At 42.9% G+C, this 17,489-nt stretch overlaps 1 protein-coding gene across 1 annotated transcript in view; it reads left to right on the top strand.

The window, feature by feature from the left end:
* Positions 1-367: 367 nt before the first annotated feature.
* Positions 368-17,489, top strand: part of LOC107121925 (trifunctional purine biosynthetic protein adenosine-3-like) — a 41,160-nt gene continuing 24,038 nt past the window's right edge. The window contains exons 1-8 of the mRNA XM_015424936.1: positions 368-394; positions 2,344-2,488; positions 7,218-7,313; positions 8,680-8,854; positions 8,997-9,108; positions 11,262-11,330; positions 13,447-13,572; positions 17,076-17,163. Of these exons, the coding sequence (XP_015280422.1) occupies positions 2,344-2,488; positions 7,218-7,313; positions 8,680-8,854; positions 8,997-9,108; positions 11,262-11,330; positions 13,447-13,572; positions 17,076-17,163 (811 nt within the window). The 5' untranslated portion in view covers positions 368-394. The remainder of the gene's footprint in view (positions 395-2,343; positions 2,489-7,217; positions 7,314-8,679; positions 8,855-8,996; positions 9,109-11,261; positions 11,331-13,446; positions 13,573-17,075; positions 17,164-17,489) is intronic.

Raw genomic sequence — 17,489 nt, 5'->3', positions numbered from 1 at the left:
CCAACCAGACAGCACACTCTGGGGCAATTCCCCTGCATGCTCGTCTGGTGGTCAGGCATTCACGTTACTGCAGTGCCTCAACCACGGAGCACACTGCCCGGTCGTTTTAATGCAGGTGGGTGCATGCACATATGTGCATATAGGCAGCAACTCCAATTAATAAAAACAGTGGCGGAAACAGATCTGTGGGTTCAGACTTCCTTTCCTGGTTTCTTTCACAGCAGGAGAGTTCAGACGTCTGGGAAAGCGGAGTGGAAGGGCTGGCATCCATAAACACCGGACTTTCCCCAGTACCTGATTACTCCGCTTCCAAAGCAGGGCAACACAGGGTGCCGACGACTGGGGCACAGAAGGCAGATGTTGCTATCTGACTGTGCTCTTTAAATCCGCAAAGGTAACACTACTATATTGAGACAAACTACTTGTGTGACCACAGCCTAAATCTGATGGATTTGTTACCAGATAAAAGTATTCAGAACAGTGTAGCTAATGCGTCTTACTCTCTAATGTAATTCACAAACTGTATTTCATTAATTGCACTGAGAGCAGGATAGTAACTGATAGAATTATTTCTGATACAAAAGTATATCGTCTCCCCTGCCTTTTACTGAGAGAAACAAAGGTTCGAAGGCTGACAATATTGTTGTGGCTGCCTAGCTCAGGTTCTTCCAGTGAGCCTCATGGCACAATGAGTGGCAGAACCCAATAGTGCCAGTTGGGCACTCTGTCCATTCTTATACTATCTCTCAAATCCTAATTAAAAGATAGAGTAGAAGGTAGCTGTCTTTTTTGTGCTGTCAGAAGTTAATTTTCAGCCTCTTACCATCCCTCTAAAAAGGAAAAATGCTGGACTGATAATTGCTTTCACTTACATTTCTAACAGCTCTGGCGTGTATCTGACCAATCACAGAGTTTTCAGAGCAGGACTTTTATCCCCCCCGTTTTTGCAGCCCACTGAGACACCCCATATTTTGTTCCTGAAAGTCAGCAGAGTCAGCTGTGTGACTGGGTGCATGCCGTCGATGGTGAACATGTTATTTCAAGAAGCTTTTTATGGGATGTACATTTGCACAAGGGATTTAAGAATCAATTTCTTCTTTAAAGAGGAGTTAGACAAGCATCTACCAAACTAAAACCACAACAAATGTCAGAATTACTAATAACTAAAAACTTGTCCCGCTTGCCGCCCCCCCCCTTCAGTTACCAGTCATCACTGTGGAAACCTAGGACTGGGTAACCAAAATATCCTTGGAAGCTGGACTGTCTCGTTGTGAAAAGTGGGTACATGGTTAGGGTCTGGCAAATTTCTGCTATTGCTTATTAAGGGAAAGCCTGCTCAGTCTTACCTGTGAAAAACTTCAAGTTTAGCCTAGAAAAGAGTGTTTGGGAGTGGGAGCTTCCTTGACAGCCCTAATGAAATGTACAAGTGACTAAATATCACCTTCGTAAGAACATAAGAGAAACCAATGTTGGATCAGGCCAATGGCCCATCTAGTCAAATACTCTGTCACACAGTGGCCAAAAATACCAGGTGCCATCAGGAGGTCCAGCAGTGGGGCCAGGACCTTCATCATTCAGCAAATGTATGTCTTAATACCTAAACAAGCAACTCCTACTTCTCTATGCCTGACATTGGAAAGTCAACAACCGGTCTTTTTAAGGATGATTCTGCAAGGGGTGGGGAAGGTAAATGCAATGTTTACAAAGATTGCAACAGAGGGACTGCTTGCTGGAGTGAAATGATGAATCCTCTACTTAGAATAGTAGACAGTCTTGTAGTACTTTAAAGACTAGTCAATTTATTGGGACATAAGTGTTCATGAGTTCAAGCACATTTCGTCAGAGGCATGAAGTGTCATATTCAGCTAGCAAAGAGATTTATATCCAAAACTACTAACAGCAAGAAGACCGGAAGGCCTGGCGTGATCTGGTCCATGGGGTCGTGAAGAGTCGGACTCGACTGTGCGACTGAACAACAACAACTAACAGCAAAAGGGTAGGAAAATAAACAGTTCGGTCAGTTTGAACCATTTCCAGCTACTAATGAATTGACAAAGCAGGATGAATCTGAATAGTGTGCAAAACCTGTGAGAAAGAACAACTTTTGTAGTGAGCTAAACATTCTTATGTACAAGTTTGCATGTATCAAATCTGCATATGAATTAACAATTGAAATTATCATATGAAAACAAACTGCAAAACCAAGAGAACAGATCTACTCAGAATCCTACTCAGGTTTTAAGATTGAACTGCAGGTCTCAGGATGGCATGATAGGGTGGCATATTATTCTGTTGTTCAGTATAACACTTAATATTGTGTATGTCCTGCTTTTGCACATCCAGATGGCTGAACAAGTACTTGTGATTGGTAGTGGCGGCCGAGAACATGCTCTGGCTTGGAAACTGGCTCAGTCACCACATGTGAAGCAGGTATTGGTTGCTCCAGGAAATGCTGGAACAGCAAATAGTGGAAAAATCTCTAATTCAGGTAATTTTAAAAAAGTGAAATAAGTACAAATGTATAAAATAGATGGATGAATATTTCAGTCTTTTCCACCAGTACATTTTGAATTTCTTTTCCTCTCAGCTGTACCTTGTGAGTTTGTTGAAACAATTAAAATACAGTAGAACCCTAGAACTGATTGTCTGTCCTTTCAAACTCTTTCATTTTGAACGCTGCACAAACCTAAGTCTGTATATATAGTACTATCAGAGACATTTCTAGTGGAAAAGGAATCAATGTGGTGTTTATTTGGTTTTCAAGGGAATAGTCCCTTTTCCTGATCTCTCCCACTTGAAAGACAATACAGTTATTCCCATTGACTCTTCTGGACTCTTAATACAGAGATTAGTTTCTCAGTGACCTTCTGCCTGAAAGGAGGAAGTGTCTGGAGGAAATGCTCTTCATATTCTCCATACAGATCTTACCTGCATTAGAGGTCTGGATTTGTATGCATCTGTGACACATTTTTTTATACACAATGGATATTCAACTGCCAGAAGCAGATCTTCTTCCAGTGTCCCCCTGGTGAAAAGGCACTGCTGTGGGTTGGAGGCAAAACCACCGTGATGTCTCACATGGGATGGGGTGCTGCAGTAAGGAGGGGAAGTGGGCAAGATGACCCTGCCTCTTTCTTCTATCAATGGAACATTCATAGGATACAACCCAGTATGTTTGGTGGAGGTCATATCCTACCTGCCTGCTTCCTTTTGTTGCTAGTTCTATGTCATCAATTGAAAACAAAATTGGCCTCTGGTTCCAGTTTCATATTAAGTTGTGGGAATCAGTGCTTGGCTGTTAATATTTTTTGGGTTACATAGAGAACCTGTACAAATTTTGTTAAAACTATAGTGGGTTTTTAATAGTTGTCTTCCAGGGGGTATATGAGGATATCTGATGGAATATCCTTTGTAACTGATTTTATTTCTGTGGGCTTAAGTATATAATATATTCAGTAAGCATTTAAATGGGGCTACAGCCTACACCTGCTCAGTTTTGCACATTTTAGCCCTGGTTCTGCTCTTGTTGCCTCAGAACAGGAATGAGGTTGTGCATCAGGGTATACATTGCACTGAAAGCAATGCAGGGCAAATGGGTGACATTCACTGCTAGATGCACATCTAATTTCTGCCTGCTGTTCCTGATTCAAAGAAACAGATCCAAATACTGAAGCCTGCTTCCATACTTGGATCTCCTTCCATGAACTGAGGCGTTCAACCAAAAGTTAAATCCTTAGTTTTGGTATGCTCAGTAAATGTGACCATGTGTAATTTTAGATATAACCACATGACAATCATATGATCCAGAGTATCAAGCAAAACTCTCTCAGTATTTAATTGAGTTAACGTTGGTTTCCTCTCCCAGTAACCTCATCTTTCACATGAGACAGCCAATATAATAGTCATTATTGCATCTTTCTTTTGTAAAATGCCATTTTTAAAGTGCTACATTTTTTCTGTTTCTATCCTAATGAAAAGAAAAGCTGTTTGTGTGTGTGTGTGAGCGCATGTGCGCATCTAGTCACTTCCAACTTACCACTTCCAACTTATGGTGACCCTATGAATTAATATCATACCAAACCTCCTATGTTAACAGCCTTGCACTGGTCCTTTAGTGAATCAAGCCATCTCATCTTTTTCTGCTGCCTTCAACTTTTCCTTTCATAGTTGTCTTTTCCAGGAAATCTTGTCTTCTCATAATGCGACCAAAGTATGATAGCTTCAGTTTGGTAATTTTCGCTTCTAGGCAGAGTTCAGGCTTGATTTATTTATTGATTTATTTATTGATTTATGCGATTTCTACCCCACCCTCCTCGCACGGGCTCAGGACGGCTTACAACAATGGCACCAGCTGCCAATAAAACAATATACAACAGTACAGTACTTAATAAAAATATAAAATCGTATAAAAATCCTAAAGTGCCAGTGGATTGTATAATTCATTACTTACAATGGCGCATTCAGGTATCTAGACAACTGCTAAGTTCCGGCTCTCTGTTGTCCTGCATCACTCGGTGGAAATGAGCAGATGTTAAAAACCGAGGGCCAGGCTCATTGGTGGTAATAGTGGAGGGGCGGCTTCTAGTTGAAAGTCTGGTGGAACAGCTCCGTCTTGCAGGAACTGCAAAAGATCCTGCAGGGCCCTGATCTCCTCTGGGAGCTCATTCCACCAGTGAGGAGCCACCACCGAAAAAGCCCTGGCCCTCGTTGCTGCGAGCCTGGCCTCCTTGGGGCCAGGGAGGGTCAACCGGTTCTGTGATCCCAATCTCAGTGCTCTCTGGGGTATATGTGGGGAAATGCGGTCCCTCAGATGTGATCTAGAACTCACTTATTTGTCTTTTTGGAAGTCCGTGGGATTTATAAAACTCTTCTCCAACACCTCATTTCAAATGAATCAACTTTCTTCCTTTTAGTTTTCTTCACTGTCTAACTTTAACACCTATACATAGTAATGGGGAATACCCTAGTTGTATGAATTATTTTGATCCTGGTCGCCAGTGACACATCTTTATACTTAAGGATCTTTCCTATCTCCTTCATGGCTGCCCTTCCCACTCTCAATCTCCTTTTGATTTCTTGATTACAGTCTCTCTTTTGGTTGATGGTGAAGCCCAGGAATTGAAAATCTTGAAATTCAGTTCATCACCCTTAAAGCTTAAAGAAGCTGATTTTTATAAAAACGAGAAAGCTTTCTGATTATGTGACATTTTAAAACACATGATCCATGTGCATAATAACACCTTGGTTCAAAAGAGTTCAGTTGATTTCATTTAAACGTTTTAACCTGGGCATGCTATAAAGCAGGCATGTCCAACTTCGAACAGGTAGTGATCTATTTTTTCCGGCCAAAAATGCCGGTGATCTACCACCATGAAAATAAAGTTTCAAATTAGTTTCAAATTAGATTTTAACCCACTAAAGTTGGGTTCCACCCCCCCCCCCCCCCCCCATTTATAATGCACCTTCTGTCATTTACTGGTAAGCAAAATAAGCAAAAACAAAACAGAGAGACGAAGATCCAGAAAGAACTGCGAACATTTTTTATTTTATTTTATACCAGGAGACCAAGTGGGGCTGGTGATCTACCTCTGACCCCTCCGTGATCTACTTGTAGATCACGATCTACCTATTGGACATACCTGCTATAAAAGTCTTTTTAATTTGTGGATATATTTATTGCGGCAGCACATTATGCATGTTCAAGAGTCCAGTGTGTTGACATTCTTCCAAATACCTTTTCAACCCAGTTTGTAGTTTAGAAGATGCCAAAGATATCAGCTGGATTTGATCAATAGAAATAGGCAAATGCACATTCATTAGATAATTTATATGAAAAAGCCACAGTTCTAAGAATGCAAAACAGCAGCCTTTCATGTTGCATAATGTGTTAACTATATTCATATTTTTTAAAAAGCTTGCAAGCAAAATGAGGGATTCTTGAAATGACAGATCACTTGTGAAGGTTGTTTAAAGAGATCTTTGAATGTTATGATCCAACGGGGAAAGGAGCTATGTACAATATGATTGATTTATTCATCCACTTTTTGTGTCTCTAATGTAATGTCCAAAGTTTTGTAGCTGTGTTGTGACCACCCAGATGCAGCGTGTACATCTCATTGTTAGAAGTGTATATAGCTACAATTTTCAAATGTTGTTCTCAAAGGTAAAAAGTAGATGCATAGATAATTTGTGCTTCTTTATTTTCAATTGAATTGTAACATCTGGCGCCAACCCAGATTTTGACACAAATGCCTCTTGGTTAGTTAAGATACATTGCTTCATGTTTGGCAAGGAATTGCCGTTTCTGCCCCCTACATCCAGCCAATGCTCATCAGGCAGACTGAGGGGCAGGACTTTGCCCTGTCCAGTTAGCTCAAGAACCAGTTCACTTTAGACTTTGGATTTATTTGCTCTTGATAAAAATCAGAAAGTAATGTTACCCTTCTGTATTTATTTGATCTTCTGTATAAGCAAACATTGCTCTTTGAAATGTCAGTCCTGCTGTTTATTAAAACTAACATGTTCCAATATCTCCTTACAAAAAGAAGGACAGATCTCAGCAACTTTGTTCAAAATATGTTCACCTTTTCCCCATGAGCTTTCTCCCAGATATTATGTCACACGAAAATGTAATGTTCCTGTGGTGGATCCTGACCAATGATCTGGACCCAAAGGACCCAGCTAAGGCACTCAGCATTCTGAGTGTGATATAACTTGGAACACTGCTGTGTACAAACGAAAATTTTAAAATCGTTTGTTCAAATCCTTCTAGAGTTGTAATTAAGCCTGCTATCATGGGAGATAATAGAAAATATTGGCCCATATCCTAACACTTCACCAAGCAAAGTCTGAAGCCCTTCTTTAGCCTAAGGAGCATTTCTTCAGCTCAAGTGGTTCTTTTTTGAGTGACAGAGCCACTCAAAGGCAGTAGGAGATTGCCCATTACTTTCTGCTGGCTTCCAATCAGGAAGGCAGTACAGGCTGTATGACTGGGATCAGATCCCACTTCAGCTCTGAGTTCAAAACATACCACTGAGACATTGTCTCTGAGAACATCTCTGGGGGAGGGCTGCCTCTTCTAGGCCCTCCTGTAACATTAACCTTCCTTCGTGGGCTGCTTTGTGGTCAACGTGCTAGTCTGAATCCTGTGGAAACAGATTTAAGAAGTAGACCTTGCAGCTGATTACAACTAAGTTATGCTTTGTCTCTGCTCTTAGCTGTCTCTGTAAATGATCATGCTGCTCTTGTGAAGTATTGCAGAGACCAGAAGATTGGACTTGTGGTGGTTGGTCCAGAAGTTCCTCTTGCTGAGGGTATGTTATTAGTGAATGTTTTAAAGTCTATATGGATTCAATGTTCCCTCTAAGCTCCACAGTTTTGTGCGCAAAAATTCTACCTTGTGAGCAAAAAAAAGCTAGTACCATAAAAGTTGTGAGCAAGTCTACATTTGACTATTGCATAAATTATTTTTAGATTATTTCCATAACCGTGTAAAAATCTCAGAATGAACTCTTTTAAACTATGGTACAACTATATTTTAAAAATAATTTAAACATTATAAGAGAAAACAGAATCAAGTCAAATTTCATTACACAAAATTTTGTCCTCTACAGGGGAAGACCAGGCCTCCAGAGAACAGGTCTGCCTGCCCCTTTCCACTATATTGGTAGACCTGACCTCAGGAGAACAGGTCTGCCCATCCAGTCCACTATATTGGTAGACCTGGCCTTGGACCATCACCCTGCGCTGACCCTTAGAGAACATACCAGCACTTTGTGGGGGGGGGGGGACTCTTGCAGTCTACTTTGGGTTTTTTAGTGAAATATGACAACGCGCATTACAGGTCAAGTATAACAGAGGAGGAACAATCACTGTCAGAATGCTGCCTAACCTAAAAAACAGGAAGTTGCTTAAATGTTATCAACCTGCCCAAACTTCTTATTTATTCAGATCTTTATATCCCACAAAAAAAAAAATTCTGTCAATTATAGCCTATGGGGACCATTATAGTCAATGGGGCTATAATGGAGAATCGATCCATGGGTATCTGGAACTTGGGGGGGGGAGGCTGTTTTTTGAGGTAGAGGCACCAAATTTACAGCATAGCTGGTGGTGTCTGTCCTCAAAAAAACCCCTCCCAAGTTTCAAAAAGAAGAAGATGCCCCCATCCTCCATTGTTTCCTGTGGAAGTGTGATTGTTAGCTGAAGCAGAAATCCACTGAGCTGGCCTCTGAAATGTTGTGCGCCAGCACCCCCAGCGCAGCTTAGAGGGGACTGTGATGATAATGTGTGTGTAATACAGAATGCTACAATTATTAGTTACAAAATACATTTTTGGCCATCATATTTGGCAAAGAGTTCAGAGACCAAAAAAGCTGGACGTGTCTAATAATTACTTAGCATATGGATGCAATTCTTTGTCCTACCGCATGACACCCAGTTTATAAATTTATGCCACTGAATTTACCCATGACGATTCCAGATTTATCAGGGAACTGATACAGTTAAGGGGTATATTTCCTGCCTTGAAAATCTCTAGTTGCTAGCTCCAGCAGTAGTTATGAATGTCCAACATATGTAAATCTTACCTCATTACTGTTATAAATTGTAGAATATCTTGTTACTTTTTAAAGAAGTATTTGGTGAGGCCATATAACTTTGCGATATTTTTCTTGCTAGGAATTGTTGATGATTTGACAGCTGCTGGTGTCAGATGCTTTGGCCCTACAGCAAAGGCAGCTCAGCTAGAATCCAGCAAAAGCTTTTCGAAAGCTTTTCTGGATAGGAATGGCATCCCAACTGCAAGATGGAAAGTTTTCACCAGTGCAGAAGAAGCTTGTACCTTTATTACTAGGTAAATCACTCAGAATCGTTAAAAAAATTGTTCAGTCATCCCTGCGTTTGGAAGTGTATCTGCGTTTGGAAGTGTATCCACAGCTTAGTGTTTGTGTGCACTCCCTGTTAGTTACTTCCTTTTCTGTTTTCTTTCTTTCAAGGGCAGAGTTCCCTGCTCTTGTGGTAAAGGCAAGTGGTCTGGCTGCTGGGAAAGGTGTGATTGTTGCTACCAATAACGAAGAAGCTTGCAGAGCTGTACATGAAATAATGCAGGTGAGCTGAAGGTACCCTAAGACTTAAAAAGACAAATGCCTTGCACTTGTGAAGGTTGAAGGGGGTTCCAAAGAACGACAGGACACAGGTCTGCAGAAAGCTGACTGACTGAAGTCTCACTCTCCAGCGTTTATTATAAGCTTTTAGTTTCCCCCCCCCCTCTACATTACAGCATTCTATGGAATGTGTTTTCTAACAGCACACTTCTTTATCTTCCTGGGCTCTCGGCCAAGTGACTTCATTTGCTTAGGAAGTCAGCAGATGTTACCTCGTGTACTCAGCACTCACATACTCTAGTTCCCAATTTCCAGCCAGGAGAACAGTAAATTCCGGGCTTGCCACGCAGAATCACTGTTCCCACACACTTGCCATCAATATATACAGTAACAACAAGTTTCACTCTGAGAATGCCATTGTTTCCTAGTGAAGGTGAGGAAATTATATGAGATCATGCCTCGTCCTGCCCCTTCTCTGTTTGCTGTCAGCCTTTGTATTGCAGATGGCTTGAAGCTCATTTTCTGGACCTAATGGAACAAGCAGAGAAAGCTGGTCTCAGTTGCCAAAACTGAGGGGAAGAGAGAAAGTTCAACAAAAATGGAGGGTTGAGGTTTAACATCCTATAGCTGTTGGGAATTATTTCAAATTATGTGCTTGAAGCTAAACTCTTACTGAAGAATATAATGGATTAGATTTCAAAACACAAATCACTATCCTAGCCAAAAAAAACCACACCAGCTTAACTGGCACCTGCTTTTGTATGGTTTCCAATATATTAACTGCATCTAACCATATATCTATCAAGCTCATTTTTATCCTGCCTTTCCTCTGAACAACTCAGGGCAGCACATATGATTCTCTCTTAATTTTTATGCTCACAACAACCTTGTGAGGTAGGTTAGGCTAAACTAGAGTGACTGGTACCAGGTCACCCAGTAAGCCTCATACCTGAGCAGGCGTTTGAACATGGACTTCCCCTGTCATCGTCTGACACTCTAAACACTACTTCATACAGTTATTAATTTATTTAATGCCAATGTTAACAACTATTTTTAATCATTACTTAATTTTGTTCTGTTAGTATTCAGCAAAACCAGGACAGCGTTCAAGATGCCTACCACTAATTTTAGAAGTGTCTGTCTGTTGTATTCCTCTGAACTAAAAACAATAGTTTTCATCTCAGATAGTTCTAGCTTGGAATTTGAAATGCATAAGAACTGATAGAGTATCTTCAGAATTTTTGTGCCAGGTTGGTTAATGTCAGTGTGATGAGATTTGGGGTGGGGGGAGGGGCCTTGACATTTATGGTGATGGAAGGGAGCTGAGGCATCCCTGTGGCTAGGAAGAAGGGGAGAAGGTGCTCTTTGCCGGATTCTGAGCATCCTTTTCCAAGAGGGAGGAATAACATGTTAGTCCTTTGATATGTTAACACCTCTTGATTGGAGAGTCCAGGTTTGGCAGGCTGGAGCCCCAAGATTTAGCACCCAGATTGACTGAGACCCTGGGAGTACACACTGGGTGGGGTCTGAAAAGGGGAGCTGTTCCTTTGGGGGCTCTGTTCAGGAACTTTTTGGCGTGTGGGTTTTACCATGAAGGATGACAGAGGAGAATGATGCAAAAGAGGGTTGTAGATGCACCAGGGATGGGGGCATCTGTCAACTGCTAAAGAACGGATGTCACATGGATTGTGAATACATAGTCAGCAACTATTTTTTTGTTTTGTTAGTGTACCTAGATTCCTTTGAAATACCCTGAGTTTGTGCCTTGTACAAATAAAGTTTGTTTAATTTGAGAGACTGCACAAGTCCTTCCCCACCTGCCTGGCTACTTGGTGTGCTGCAGAGTAATACCTCTGTGAGAGAGGCGGGCAGGATTTTACCCAAAGTGGTGGCAGCAGCAATAAAGGGAGGCTAAACAGAGGGTTAGTCTTGCCCCACAAACGTGACAGAGGCGACAATAGTCAGCATTTGAAAATAAAAGCAGTTCAAGAAAGAGATTCCTACTGTGGCTTGGATTTCTGATGCAGATGGATGGAGAACATGTTTAAAAGATTTTCTTCTGCCTTTTCTGCTCAATTAGGCCAATTCCCTCTGTCAGAATACTGTTATAAATGACAAGTCTGCAAATAAGATGATATTTGTATACTTCTAATGCAGGATAAAACCTTTGGAGCTGCTGGAGAAACTATTGTTGTTGAAGAACTTCTTGAAGGAGAAGAAGTTTCTGTAAGTGCATAATGTCTAGAACATATTCTAGGTGTCCAGTTAAGAGGTGAGCCCAGACCCCACAGAAGCAGCCGCCAAGGGCCCAGAATGCCCAGAGAACAGTCAGGACATCTTCCACTCCCTCCACTTGTGCCTAGAGCCACCCCTGGCAGATGGAACTCACCCGCTAGCAGAAAGGGGCCAGGGAGGCACAGCAATGGCAACCCAAGCTGCTGCAGAGCAGGGAATGCCGGCTACGAAGCAGACTCTGCAGTGGTCAGGCCAAGAATGCTGGGTAGCAGTGACCCCTGGAGTCACAGCAGCGCTGACAAGTAGCGGGCCCCCAGAGCCCTGGCTGCCCAGGCGGATGCTTGCAGCTAGTGGTGCTGACCCCTCCTTAGCAAGCAGCTGGACATCCCGTGGCAGGGCAGACAGCCTAGGGTGATGCGGGGGAGGGGTGTTTGGAAGGGAGGGGCCCAAGGATCAGTAGCCAATAGGTGCAGAGCCCCAGGGAGTGGCATGTGGACTGCCCAGTGGCTGTATGGGCCCAAGGGAGGGCAAGGCTGGGAATTGATGGGGCAGGAGAGGGTGGCACTTAGTGGGGAATAAAAGGGGGTTACAGGAAAACAGGCTGGGGAGGTAGCAGTGGCTGGTGACCCCGGGCTGCAAGAGGGTTAAGTCCAGTGAGGAGAAGGAGGAACCAGGTGATGCAATCCCCTCCCATTCTGAGCCCTGGGGAAATTACCTCCATGCAGCAGGCAAGAAGACGGCAGAGCACAGGCCGCCCCAGGGTGACCATGCGGGATCTCACATTGAGTGTGATCCAGTTAATCCTTTTCATGATTCAGTTATTTCAGTGGCAGAAATGAGCATGTGCTTAACCTTTCCTTATTCAAATCAATGGAACTAAATGCAACAGTGGTTGCATGATGGCCATTCTGTACATTAGGTACAAGCTTGGTATACTTAAGAAATTAGCTTGGTATACTTAAGAAATTAGTGCTATTTGGGGAAGACAACAGAGGTACTGTTTCAAGCTCATCCTAATACAAGTTGTCAGACCAAACCTTCTATATTCTGTTCTGATTATCAGAGTATCATGCTGCCCTATAAGCTGTGTTTTCTAAGTGACCTCCTATTAGTGGGGCCTGAATATGTGATTAAGGATCCATAATTGTTAAAAGAGCTGCTTTAAATTACAATCAAAGGAATTTCCACAAATTTCCACATTTGCAAGTATTTATTTATTTATTCAATTTTTATCCCGCCCTCCCTGCCGAGGCAGGCTCAGGGCGGCTTGCATTAAAAGATTAAAAATATATTAAAACACAAGTGCTTATATAGTACAACCTCATAAAATACAAAACATACCAGATCATAGTACAACATAAAGTGCTGCTGCTGGTGGCGTCCTGGTGCCATGATAAGATGTTCCAGAGAATGGCCCCCGTCAGTATCCACCTGACCGGCTATTGATGTTGGCATAAGGGCCTTAACAGTTCAGTTAGTATTGTTAGTGTTGTTGACGTTACTAGTGGTGGCTCCTAATCGAAGGCCTGGTGGAAGAGCTCTGTTTTACAGGCCCTGGGGAACTGAAAAAGGTCCCGCAGGGCCCTGATGTTTTCCAGGAGCTCATTCCTCCAGTGTGGAGCCGCCACTGAGAAGGCCCTCGCCCTGGTAGAGGCCATTCTGGCATCTTTCAGACCAGGGAGGGCCAAATGGTTTGGGGACCCTGACCTCAGTGCTCTTTGGTAGCAGAAGAGTTCTAAGGCCACCTGTTATAAAACATAGAATTTGTCATTTGTTTACTGGATTGGCTCTTAACATTTCTGCAATACAAGTGGTTTCAATAAAATATTATGCCCTATGCCAATACAATCTGGCTGGTGCTCCTAACCTGTGCAAGACGTTTCTGTCATCCTCCCAAAAGTGTTTTCCCCCCCTTGGAGTAATGCCAATGGGAATAAAAGCCTAATACACAAAAGTATTCTTCTTCTCTCTCATTAGGAGCAGTATATTGTTCATAATGATGGGCTTATTAATAGCCAGCTTTATAAGCCTAAAAACCAAATGCATTTCCTGTACATTTGTTGAGTACAGTTCTCTAAGCTGTCTGTTATTTCTGATTTTCTTGCAGTGCTTGTGCTTCACAGATGGTATCACTGTTGCTCCCATGCCACCTGCCCAGGATCACAAACGATTAATGGATGGGGATCGGGGTCCAAATACTGGTGGCATGGGAGCATATTCCCCAGCACCTCAGGTAAAATGCTCTTTGTACAATGCCCCTTTGGCAATGTGTATTCATGGATCTGATGTGTTCTGCTGTGAGAAGGGAGAAGTGGAAAAAACAGCATTGTGCCTGTAACGAAATGGCTGCCATGCAGAGGCAGCAGTGTATTTTAAAATGGATGCCAGCCTAGTAGTCCTTAGGAGGGGAGAGGTACTCCATAGGGAACAATGGAGCTGCCATACCTCCCTGCCTACAGTTCCCAGAAGCTTTAGGGAAAAGAGCGGAAAAATATGGACGCACCCCAGGGGCGGAGCCAGGGAGATAAAGGCTTTGGCTCCTGAGGGGGGAGTTCAGTCTCAGCCTAGTCTGGCCTTCGGCTCAGCGTGGATGGCAGTTTCAAGGGAGCGTACAGGTGGGGCTCCTGTTACCACAGACTCCAGGGCATCCAGGCCACTATAAACCGTGGTGGACAGCCAGGAGGGTAACAGTACAAGTGACCAGTCTCGAGCAGGGCTGGGGTTTCTCCACAACAACAGGAGGGGGAAAGTAAATCCCATCCTGAGGCCCACAACCTCCAGAGAGAGGGTGTGTGCAGAGGACAGGAATGGCATTTTAAATCTTGTTTATTTTCTGTGCCCAGGTTGTGTTGATGTGCATGTGTTCAAATTCTGTGCCTAATATGTATATAGTTCAAATAAAATCTTTTTGAGTTTAAGACCTGGTGTGCCTTGACCACTTAGTCTTCCATGCTCGGCATATTACCAGAAGCAAAAGGGCGGCCAGGGAACCCAAACGGGCTCAAATCGGAGGGGTGGCCAATTCTCCAGGGGGCGCCCAAAGATTGTAGTACCAACTTCTCAAGGTTGGGGGATCAGCCAGAGGGGTCTCACTTTCCCTCTAGGAAGGCGGTGTGAATACAGTGAGTGGTGGCAGCGTGTAACGAAGGGAAATAACCCTACCAGGAAGGGTGGAAAGGCAAAAACGGGCTTGCGAGCCACAGAACAGTTGCTCAGTCTCCCAGGGCTGAGGGCCGCTCCCCGTTTTGCCACAGTGCCACTGGAAATAAACAAGCAAGGCACAGTGATTCTTCTTGTCTGACGTAGTGAAATTCTTTACTTTCCTCATGCTCCCTCGAGTCCGCCATAATCTTTTAAGAAGAATGAATAGTAACAAACAACCAGTAGTATCCAACCTGCTTACTTGCAGCCAGCTGTCTGAACTGTTCAATTGAAAAGTGTTGTCTCTAACATGATATGACAGTTTTGTCAGTGATGATTCAATTACAAATGCAAGTGTGATGTTGCAAGTGTGGTGTTGTACATTTAGGCTAATGATATTCAACATCTGTTAAGGCTTATCACTTTTCACTTTACCTCCCATTATGGTATAATAATCAGATGTGATGGTGAGCGGTAATGATGATCATGTGATCACAAATAATGGCATTATTATACTATACAATGCTCTCATGAACTAGGCACTGAGCAAAATTAAACTAAGGCCCAGGCCCAACCCACAGGATTAAATGTGACACTCAAGGCAAGGGAGGTGGAGAGAAAAGCATAGAGAAGTCAGTCTGGAGCAGGCATTTGCATCAGTTTGGAACAGATCTATCTTCCTCTTGTTCTTTCTGAGAGGGAATGGTGCCATCTACCAGTACCGTTTGATTCTCTAGATGATGACTCCCCCCCCCACACACACACACACCTCTGAAGTCACAAGGAAATCAGGCGTGTTCTTGCTGGGAGAGACTGGGGGAATTAAGGTTGCCATCAAACTGGAGAAAAGATGTCCATCCCCTTTATTAGAGGTTTACTGTGTGGATATGGGCAGGTGACGGTGTTCATAGCATGGAAGTAAACAACATCACCTGCTACATTAAGCTTCTGTTAGGTGGCAGGACATTTTTTCCCCAGGTTGCTGGCAACTGTAGGGTGAAGCCTGCTCCCTGTAGCTATTGATTTTTCTGGCTGATGACTACAACCAGGCTGGTTGTATAAATTTCATATATTTAGGTAAAATGATGGTGGTTACTGTCGCAGAATAATATGGCATACAAGTTTGAGTTTAGAGTGGGTTCATAGTTTCTCATCACCTGCTGACTTGTAGCCAGATGTCTGCACTGTCTCAGTTAAAAAGTGTTGTATCTAACATGATATGACAGTTTTGTCAGTGATGGTTCAATTACAAACACAAGTCTCCACCTCATAAAAGGGTAAATACTTTCGATTTCAAATGCTTCTCTTTCTCTGTCCTCTTCCCCACCATCTTTTTCGCTTTGTTTACTTTTGCAAACTTTTTGAAAGTCTCTGAATATGCGCTTAAACGCTTGCACTTGCCTTGGTAAGTACTCCTTAGCAGTTTTAACCGTTTATGCTTCCGCTCCCCCCCCTCAATCGCTCTAAAGTCTATGCGTTTGGGAGGCGTCCCTCCCCCGCTCGCCTTATCTTCTGTTCCGTGGGGTGGGGGTGGGGAGCTTCTTTTCTTTTTAATCAATGCTTAAACGACTCACGTTCATAATCGGTCCATGGACCTCGTTTGCACTCCATTTCACGCTCGATCTCCTGCGCTTGCCCTGGTCAGCGTCACTTAGTCCATTCAGTCTCTCAGCATGAAGAACCATCAGAGCAGAGAGGTGCCTCAATTCTCCAGCATGACGCCATCGAAGAGGCAACCTCTCAAGAGCTCCATGGCCAGGGTCCCTTCAACTGAGTACCAGGGGGAGTAGTGAGCCTGTACACCCCCTCCTTCGGCTGGAGCGCAGCTTCACCCCCGGGAGGTCCGGGAGATGAGTCTGCTAGCGTGCTGCCATCAACCGGAAGTCCTTACCTTACTTTAATTGTGTATTTTCTGTTGATTTTTTAAAATTATTGCAAAGTTGTCTCTTTAACCAGTTGTTTAACTAGTTAACTTTAGCTACGTTTTCACTTAATACTCTACAATCAGAGCAGGCGATGTGGGAGGGGGAGGGAAAGGTACAACAAGGGGGACTGAATTGTCCCTTAAATGCTTTTACTGCTGAATTGTTACATAAGTTTTTTTATTTATCAGAGAAGACTTGATTAATGGTAGTCTTGGATTTTAAAGATTAAGAAAAAACTAACGGCCTACAGGTCGTCAATTCTGCACATGACCATCTAAATCAAAACTTGTAATCCATCTAGGCCAATATTGTCTATTCTTGTGACTCTCCAAGGTCTTGGAGAAAAATCTTTCCCAGCCAGTTCCTGGTACTGAACCTCGACTATCGGTAGGCTGAGAGTATGCTATACCACTCAGCTATGTTACCTCCCATGAATAATTCATACACGAAGGTTCCCGGGAGAAGGCAATAGGGGTATTTGTCCCCCTGTAGTGCAGAAAGTCAGGCCAGTGACCTATTGCCTCATTCCAGAGATCTTGCCCATCCCCATTTTTTTCCTGGGGTCACCCTTGAATCTGTGAACAGATACCCCCACAATAGTCTATGAAATAATGCAAGAAAACTTAAACATCACTTATTAAAATGCTATTTTTAAATAATATCTTCTTAGCTATCCAAGGATCTGCTTCTGAAAATCAGAAATTCTATTCTTCAGAAAACAGTTGATGGTATGAGAAGAGAGGGTATCCTTTACACGGGTAAGTGGGAGATGTACTGTCATATCTTTTGCTATCATGTCCTTCCAGTAGCCCCATAGCCAGAAATTTTGGGTTGGTGGGCCATGGGGAAATTTTGTGGGGCAGCAGGAGAGTAGAGATGGGGGAAGGAGAGGGGCAACTGCACACCTTTCCCTGAACTCAAAGCAGCGATGCTGTTTTTCAAGTGGGAAATACCAAAAATCAGCAAATACTGTGCTACAGACGATTATAAAAATCTCAAATAATTTTTATATATTTTTTGTTTTGTAGCTTTACAATTTATTCACCATATGTTATTTATCATATGCCTTAATACATAGAAATAA

The sequence above is a fragment of the Gekko japonicus genome, unplaced genomic scaffold, assembly GCF_001447785.1.
Source record: "Gekko japonicus isolate JY-2015 unplaced genomic scaffold, Gekko_japonicus_V1.1 scaffold1770, whole genome shotgun sequence".
Classification (NCBI taxonomy): domain Eukaryota; kingdom Metazoa; phylum Chordata; class Lepidosauria; order Squamata; family Gekkonidae; genus Gekko; species Gekko japonicus.
This window is presented reverse-complemented; position numbering and strand designations above follow the sequence as displayed.